The sequence below is a fragment of the Pagrus major genome, chromosome 14, assembly GCF_040436345.1.
Source record: "Pagrus major chromosome 14, Pma_NU_1.0".
NCBI lineage: Eukaryota > Metazoa > Chordata > Actinopteri > Spariformes > Sparidae > Pagrus > Pagrus major.
This window is the reverse complement of record NC_133228.1, coordinates 18,763,239-18,771,971: the sequence shown is the minus strand read 5'-3', so window position 1 is coordinate 18,771,971 and position 8,733 is coordinate 18,763,239. Positions and strand designations below refer to the sequence as shown.

The window sequence follows — 8,733 nt, the reverse complement described above, 5'->3', positions numbered from 1 at the left end:
ATAGGAACTACTTTTACACACTTCTGAGGTATTGCCACTCATATTCCAGTAAAACATATGACACCATCCCCCATCGAGCCACTCCTCGGGAAGTTTAGAGAAGTTGGATCTTCCAGCAAAAGAAAGAAAAGTGAGATAAAGGGAACGATGAAGCGCTGCAGGTTTCATTTGCGTAGCCCGGCCCACAGGGAGCGTTTTGGGGAAGAGGTAACTGTATACAGTATGTTTTCAGAGATCTACTTGGTTCACACCACCATGTGACTGTCGGTAACAGACTTCACCAGGCTCAGCCCCTGATTTTCCTGGAGCAGCATTTAAAACGTGTGTTTGATGTTGTATGTGTCTTTTTTCATGCGCTGCGTCTCCTGGAAGCTCCGCGTAAAAACATCCGTGCCAAGATGTTCTGGTTCAAGCAAGGACTCTGCTTTCTGCCTGCGTTTCTAGTCATCTGGTCCTCCAGCACTTTCATTGTCTCCTACATTATTGCGCTCTTCAGACGAGATATCGACATAATCTTTCCATACATCAGGTGAGTTGCATTTAAAGCTTTCGGGGGGGGGGGGGGGGAGACACTTTTGAAAGATGAAAATGTGCGTCGATGTGTTTGTTCTCTTCGTTTTAAGTGGAAGACAAACTTTAGTTTCGTTTTCCTCCGCTTCTCTCAACTTGGCTGGTGCCCAAACTCCAGCTACACGTACACATCTGTCGAGCTCACTTTCTCCCTTTTAGACTTTTATTTTAAGAGGACGAGACTAAAAGTTATAAGTGACCCAAATTCAACCCTGCATTTACAGTAGACCCAAACTAAACAGGAAGTTATGATTCAACATTTCTGTGAAGGTAAACTGCACATCTCTCTCTTCGCTTTTTTCTTTCAGTGACACAGGTGCAACGCCCCCAGAGAGCTGCATTTTCGGCCTGATGACGTTCATTTCTGCATGTGCAGGTATTTTCACATCTGTGGTGTCACATCTGCTGCAGATTAGGCAACTTTGGGCTTTCCCATGGGGAGGAACAGAGGTCTCCAAAGATGTTGTTTCCCCTTTTCGAGAAAATGAAAGCAGAATCTAATTGTGGGATGCAGGAAGACTTTGGGGGTAAATGACACTGTTTCAATCTGACCTTTTCACAGGGGTTGCCACCATTTACGCGAGGTACAAGTATGTGGAGAAGCTGAGTGAGGAAACGAGAGTGGTGTGCAAATGTCTCAATCAAGCTGCTCTTGTGCTCGGGTTGCTGTCCTGTTTGGGCATGCTTATTGTTGCAACCTTCCAGGTGAGGCTTCTCATCCGGTGACACTTTAAAAATCACATAAAAAAAGGTTTTATTATAATGTTTAATTGCATGTTTATTGCAGGAAACTACAGTGCCAGAGGTTCATGATGTGGGAGCTGTGATTTTCTTCACCTCTGGTATCATTTACACAATCCTCCAGTCTGTAATATCATACCGTGCCTATCCGTTTGGGTCCTCCATGGGTGTGTGCCAAGCACGTTTGGGTATCGCAGTCCTCGCTACTTTGGCATTCTTCCCCAGTATCCTTTCACCGAAGTCAAAAACGTCTATTAACTCTGGTTCTCTGCTGTTTTCTCTGATATGTTGATGCATGACATGGCATTTAAACCCAGCTTTATGATTGCAGCATCACTCTCTTGTTGATACTATCATCACATTTACAAGTAAATACACTCGATGCTATGTACCGTGCACATTTAAAAGTGCAAATCATAGTTGAACATCATTTTCCTGAATGGATAATTCAGCTGTCATCTGTGCGTTCTTTGTGAAACAAAGTGTACTGCACAGAACCACAGACGACGAGGTAAGCTGCAGTCTGCCACTACGTGTCATATGCATCAGTTTCAGACTTTTTGATAACTGTCCTACATTTATAGACCAAATTATGAATAGATTAATCTAGAAAATAACTGATTCATTAATAATGACGCTGTTGTAGCCCCATTACAGTCACATGTTGAACTTCCACTGATTGAACCATCTGTGTCCCTCTTTCAGGACTATGCCTACCACTTAGCCAGCGCTGTATGCGAGTGGATCGCTGCCTTCAGCTTCATCTGCTTCTTCCTCACATACATCGACGACTTCAAAGTGAGTATCAGACCACCAAACGCAACTGTATTTTTATATTTTATGGTAGATCGCGTTCTTATTTCTCTCCCTTTTTATTCCCTACAGCTGTTTACCTTACGAGTGAGCACAGAATACGAGGATTAGTCGCCATCAATCTCCAGTTTGTCAATGATTTTTGTATGGATATCAGTATTTTCAAGATTAAGAATGTGCTGCGTTTATTTTTGTAAAACAAATGCGCTTTCATTTTGTATTTAGTATTTTGCACTGCAAGGCTTTCATAAGATTTTTGTATCACATGACTGAAATCGTCGGTAGAATATTCTAGGTACTGTTTTGTAAAGTTATTTATAATAGGCTGTCTGTCAGGTGGCATCATAGAAAGCTGCCCACACCCTGTATATCTTTATACTTTTTATACAATTGCAGTCATTTTATAAGAGTACTTATTGCTACTGGTGTTCAGCAAAACTTTGCACTTTGCTCCTGACTGTTGCCACACCGGTGTGACACGTCCAGTCAGAGCTGTGACTACTAATAAGAGAAGTTCATCACATAGTGAACTCATGACCACTGTGCTTGTGGTTAAAGGAAATTATCACATATTAATCACGTTTGTCAGTGGGAACATGGTCAGGACTGATGTTTTTGTGAGGAACTGTATGGAGGTGCTCATTTAATGCTGAGTAAATGACTTCAGAAATGCTGCCACTTCCTTAATCGAAGTTTTCTTTGACTAGCTTGATTGTTGTAAGAAGAAATTATGTAGACAAACTCGTTCAATGGATACTCCAGTTCAGAGTTCTGCTACTTGTGTGCTAAATGGTTTCAGCTGATACCGCTATGTGGTTCTACCGTGCAGCTATGGATGCGATTGTGCAAGTCTCTGCAGCCTGTAGACGTTTCTTGGAAAGGGAAATACGCTAATTACTTTATTAGTTTGTTCATTACTAATTGAATTTCAGGCAGATTTATCCTTTGCCTTAAAGCAGTGGTTCTGTCATATTAATATAACTCAAAGACGATTAAACTTAAAGGTAGAATCACTAGGATTTGTCCAGGTTGTTCCTAAACGCACCAGAAGGATAGTTGATAGCCATAGTTGGCAGTAAAAGTAAAAAGTTGCCCGAAAGAATACTAAAGTAAAGGATAGAAAGCGGAAAAATTTAGTTCAGTACTGTAACAAAGTATTTGTACACATTTTTTTGTAACAGAAATATATTTTAATGTATTTCTTATCTCTTATTACTTCTCACCCTTTAGATTTTTACTGATTATCAAGCCCCAGGTTGGAAATCTGTTTTATACTGTAACAGAATGTTTTGCAACAGCACACGCATCACTTGGGACACTAGACAAACCAAAGGCACAAGGGTCGAGACTATGAAGCCGTCTGAGACCATAAAGTAAAATGTCACGACACATGGAAAAGAAGAACTGAAATACTGAATACTCTCAGGCTGCTTGAGATCATTTTAATAACCTTCAACATATTCTTGTAAGTGTTGAAAGAGAAGGCATCGTACATTCTGAGAAAAGCGGTCAGTTTTTGTGTCATAGTTGCTGTTGTTAGTATTGTAAGATCACTATTACGTTCATCACCTGATGTATTTCAGTAGACAGCACTCTTGAGACATTCCTTCTCAGATCTTTGTCTATAATCGGTGATTAGTAGTAGACGGGACAAACATAGAGCGCTCCAAAGAGAAAATCCTGTGCTGTAATGTGTAGGAGGACAGAAGGGAAGTCACATGAACACAGATTATTAACCTGTTTACTACAGATACTGTATTTACAAGGGAAAGTATTGTTTAAAGCAAATGACTTTGTATCGATACGGTTTTGCTCCTGACATCAATGTACTGTACAGATGAGATATGAACTCCAAAATAAAGACACTTTTTATAAGCAAACTGTTTATTGAGTGTTTATTACAGATCCCATACTTCTTTCTTCAGTAAACAAAGTGCTTTCGGGACTTCTCCACACTCATTTTTCACAGTCATTATAGTGTAGTATCCATTCATAGAAATCTCATGACTACAACATTTCATTCATGCTAAAGCGTTCTGACTTTGCTAGTTTCTAGTTTAGTCACAGATTCTGATGTAATGATAAGGAACGAAAACTAACAGTCACACACACACAAAAAAAAAACCACCCTGTCGTTTACATTTTTCTGACTTGTGGCGTTCATCACTGATTTTCCTCTTAGTGCAAGTTTGTTTACTCCTCATTCCAGCAGTGGTTCGTGTGCAATTTCCAGGAATTAAAAATCAGCACATTAAGGATATATCAATGGAAAAATGTTAGCAAAAGCAGAGCCAGGCAATATATTATAGTCGTTCATCAGCGATGTAAAGTTTTTGTTTTTTTCCTGTTTCATAAATAAAGACACGCAGCAGCTCTGGTAAGTATTCAGATTCCATTTTCTAATTGTTGTTTACCACCTTATATCTGAACAATAAGATGTGCGAAAATAAAAAGGAGTCTTTACACTTTCCAAATTTACTGGGATTTTGTCTGAAAATCAAAAATACAAGGCAGCAGAGGCCTTTCACTGAATGTACTGTAGTTTTTGACTGATGTGATATTTCTCTCCCTGGCCTAAACACGCAGAATTACAACGTATGTGCCAAACATTCAAAGTATCCAACATATATTTGTTTCTCTTTTACACAGACCCTGTAACAAAGGCATAACGTTTGACTGCTCAGTGTATCTCTTAAAGGCATTAGACTGACAACCAAGTAAGATCAATCATTTCTACACTAAATAATTATTTTGTACAAAAAGGACTTACTACTGCCACGTTCTGAGGACTGCTGCTAACAAAATCAACATGGAAAAATCATTTGTCAAAAAATGCAAAATGTATCAAAATTGAGGAGGCCATGAGTAAAACTATTTCAGCTCCTTTACACTGAAATGACAATCACTCTGGTTGAATTCTCCTTTCTCAGGCACTTACATTTGCATCTTCTCTCTCGTACCCCTTTACAGGCACTCTACAGCCTACTTCTCTATTAGGCCTACAGAAGCTCTGAATACCGATGGAGATGGACGGCCTTTACAGGAAGCTTTGCGATGATGGAGATGGAAGACAGAGAATCAGTCACTGAAAGATGATTCGCTGTCAGAGCTGGTGGCGGCAACATCTTGATCCTCCGCGCTCGTCGCTGCTCCATCAGGCACGGGGGCATCCGGTTGGCTGTCATCAGCAGTGAAGGAAATGTTATCTTTCAAGTTCTTGAAAAGCTGTACAGATAATCCACATGAATGCAGACATTTTTTTTTTATAAAACACTCACTCGAGCAAGTTGGGATCCAAACCCTCCAGGACCATTTTATTCCTTATCGCCATAACTGGAACTCCCTGTGACAGATAACACATGTTCAGATACAAGACACGCTGATTTTTTTTTAGTCCATAAGCAGGTGTTAGTGATGACTTACCACTTGAACCATTTTTAGGTATCGAGCATATCGAGGGTCTTTGGCCACTGTCATGACATTCTCTGCAGGCGCTTCTGCTTTTTGTGTCGTTGCAGGCTCTGGTACCGCCTGAGCAGGCTGCAGCGTGACATGTACAAATATAATCAGACAGTGTGAAGTGGCAAGTGGTTAACAGCACAGGATATCAAATGTGGTTATTTTGCATTTATTGTAGGTGGAGCTCCTTTTGTAAGTTTCAGTTGTGCAGAACTTGTAAGATTTAATGATCGGCTCTAGACATCTGCATGCATTTTGGGGAATTTGCTTATTGGCTTTCTTGAGGTTTTGATGAGAATTTCAATACAATGCATGTTTTTACACTAAATATGAGGCTACAGGAAGCTGCTAGTTAGCTTATCTTAGCATAGAGGATGGAGACAGCAAGTCTGGCTCACCCCAAAGCTCACAAATCCATCTACAAGCACCTCTGAAGCTCAAGAGTTAGTATGGAGTATGTCATTTGTTTCATCTGTGCATAAACAGAAGTGTTAAGTTGTGGTTTTAAGGGGCGTTATGTGCTGGGACAACTGACTCATCATCACCGTGAGGTTGCCAAGGTGAGAACTAATTCAACAAACCAAACATAGCACGTTAATTTGTGAGTTTTAGAGGTTTAGATAGATGGATGTTGTCACCTTTGGGCAGAGTTAGACTAGCTATTTCCCCTTATTTCCAGTCTTCATGCTAAACTAAGCTAACCATTTCCTGTATGCACAGACACAAGGGTGGAATCGATCGTCCTATGTTAGTCTCAGCATAAAAGTTAGTAAATGTATTTCCTATAATGTATCAAAACATAGTCCTTTAAGTACTTTTTATAAGCACTACATTATGAACTGGATGGTGTGGCTGAAAAATACTAAATACTTGTCAGTGTGCATGTCACTGTCTTTACCCCTGGAGGAGGCAAGGGCTCTGCTGCTGGACCGTCTGCTTGGCTCTGATGGGCCGTTGAGGTTCCATTGGCCTGAGCAGGTTTCCGCTGATTGAGTCCATCTACTGTGACGTCCTCCAGCCCAGGAATGGAGGACAGCTGCTCAGAGCATTACAATATTTGATTCATAATCAGTGCATGGGCAAGACATGTCATAAACTGCACAAAGAATGACTGAAGAGGCTAAAGATCTCACCTTGGCTTCCAAAATGCACAGCGTTGTTTCAATCTGCTGTATGCGGAGGGATATGTTTGAAAGTTTCTGTGGGAGAGAAATTTGCAGAAGTTTTACAGAAGAACTCAGGAAGTGTTTTTTCAAGTTGTTTGTGTAAACTAACTAGGAAAGACGAAGCAATATAAAAGTAAACAGTAAAAAAAAAAGATGTACAAACCTCTTCACAAACTGTAGAAAAACGGTTGAGGAACCTAACGGTGTGCACAACAAACTGATTGAGATAGGCAACGACTCTTCTCTGTTGAATAGCAGGGACCTGAAGGAGACAGAGATATTTTAAGAAGGAACCGAGGGTGTGAGATACAGAGGAAATGAAGTAATTCACACTATCCTGATAAAGCAACTAAGTCATTGAAGTAAATAACTACAAGTCAGTCATTAAGGGTCTAGGTACAGAATAAAGATGTATACCACAGCTGAGCCTCCTTATAGCATATTTACAGTAAATTAGCAGATATCATTTACTTCCACTTACAATTATTTAGAAAACTATAGGCTACTGTAATTTAATTGGAAATAAATTCATATTTTGTTTGAATTGTTAATTTGAAAAGCTTTAACTCATATTTTTACACGTATTTTTGTGTATTTTTGGCCTCCTAGCAAATGAAACCTCAAAGACTTTTTTTTTACCAATGAATAAATTAATTAATTAAATGTACATTTTCAGATAACAGTGTCAGTATTTATTTCTAATTAACAACCCAGTCACAATCACAGCTACCAGAATGAACCTGACCCAAATCTTATGTGAAACTGTAGCGAGAATTTGGGCAACATGATGTAAACTGTTGTAGCTTTGATCAGGTGACAGCATCTGTCTGATAGGTCACCAAATATTTTGTAACACCTGATCTGACAGTGCAGGACGTTGTGACAGCATTTCTGCTGCTCAAGTGCATTAAAACAGACCGTTTCATTAACTGTCACAGTGTTGTGTGTCCAAAAGTTAAAAACATTTTTAGAAAATTAAAGACATTCAAAGGGGAACTGCACTATTATGCCCTTGGAAGAGAGTATTTGACAGTGATGTTTGCTAATGACAACGAGATTGTTAGCTGCTTTGACTACAGCCAAGTAGGTTTGGTACACTAATGTTAACATTACTATCTCTAACTTGCTAAGAACAGTGAAAACTGTCTTGCAGCACTGTTTTTGGCCCGTTTCCTCAAAAGATAGCTAGTTAGCTTCCGTTGCTACAAGCTAGCTTGATACCAACCTTGGTGAGATCAACACCTGACCCGACAATCGGCAGCCCGTCTTCGTCCATGTTGGATTTTTAAACTTCCTGCAGCTTATAGAGATGTTTCAGTTTTAATAGCAATTATTTTCACCGCAAAAAGACACGAAACGCAACATAGAAATATTTGCTGTGAAACGTTTCATGTGACTCTGGACTGTGTGATCGCGTCTCTACGTCAGGAGGAGACTTCCGGTACAATCAGCCAATAGGAATTTTGATGTAAGCTTTTATTTTGAAGTGTCCCTTCTGGTCTGTGGAAAACAACAACATCCGGTTGTGTGCTTTGGCTGCAGAGTGACGCAATTTGATGACGTTATTATTACATTTTTATGAAGCTAAACAACTTTTCATTACGTGTTAATGACATGTTAAATGAATGTAATGGTCCAGTAAACAATAAAGTGATATCAAGAGAAGGGTTACAAGAATAAAAAAAAAAAAAAACATAAACAGCAGTGATAAAAAAATAAGCAGTAAAATCCAATAAAAAGAGGTTTGCCTTATTTCTCCTATTTAGTAATACAATTCAGCATTGGTTTGGAGTCACCGGGTCACATGACATGGAAACTATTGAAAAGAAATGTTGAATTTTCATAATAAATATTCATATAAAATAGAAGAAGCAGTTAAATCAAATAAAAAGAGGTGTGTCTCATTTGTCCCATTTAGTAATAAGATTCGGCATTAGTTTGGAGTCACTGGGTCACATGACATGGAAGCTACTGACAAGAAATG

General features: G+C 39.4%; 2 protein-coding genes across 2 annotated transcripts; one reads left to right on the top strand and one right to left on the bottom strand.

Annotated features, from left to right (window-relative positions):
• The first annotated feature begins 228 nt into the window (after positions 1–228).
• dram1 (DNA-damage regulated autophagy modulator 1) lies at positions 229–4,004 on the top strand. Its single transcript, XM_073480686.1, has 7 exons — positions 229–529; positions 879–946; positions 1,133–1,275; positions 1,358–1,535; positions 1,764–1,822; positions 2,017–2,109; positions 2,197–4,004. The coding sequence occupies exons 1-7, from the start codon at positions 399–401 to the stop codon at positions 2,233–2,235; spliced, it is 711 nt and encodes a 236-aa protein (XP_073336787.1). The 5' UTR covers positions 229–398; the 3' UTR covers positions 2,236–4,004.
• On the bottom strand, positions 3,991–8,170 carry washc3 (WASH complex subunit 3). Its single transcript, XM_073480685.1, has 7 exons — positions 7,975–8,170; positions 6,913–7,011; positions 6,717–6,782; positions 6,482–6,619; positions 5,548–5,664; positions 5,403–5,467; positions 3,991–5,302 (listed from the first exon to the last, which is right to left on the bottom strand). Exons 1-7 carry the CDS (start codon positions 8,023–8,025, stop codon positions 5,203–5,205), a joined length of 636 nt encoding a protein of 211 aa, XP_073336786.1. The 5' UTR covers positions 8,026–8,170; the 3' UTR covers positions 3,991–5,202.
• Positions 8,171–8,733: the final 563 nt, after the last annotated feature.

Bases quoted from the DNA above. Each gene is read 5' to 3' on its own strand.
- dram1 (XM_073480686.1), top strand. From the start codon at position 399: ATGTTCTGGTTCAAGCAAGGACTCTGCTTTCTGCCTGCGTTTCTAGTC. The intron at 530-878 runs GTGAGTTGCATT...TTTTTCTTTCAG, and splicing joins ATAATCTTTCCATACATCAG to TGACACAGGTGCAACGCCCC. The intron at 1,276-1,357 runs GTGAGGCTTCTC...TGTTTATTGCAG, and splicing joins TTATTGTTGCAACCTTCCAG to GAAACTACAGTGCCAGAGGT.
- washc3 (XM_073480685.1), bottom strand. From the start codon at position 8,025: ATGGACGAAGACGGGCTGCCGATTGTCGGGTCAGGTGTTGATCTCACC. The intron at 7,012-7,974 runs GTTGGTATCAAG...TGTCTCCTTCAG, and splicing joins CAGGTGTTGATCTCACCAAG to GTCCCTGCTATTCAACAGAG. The intron at 6,783-6,912 runs GTTTGTACATCT...TCTCTCCCACAG, and splicing joins TTTCTACAGTTTGTGAAGAG to AAACTTTCAAACATATCCCT.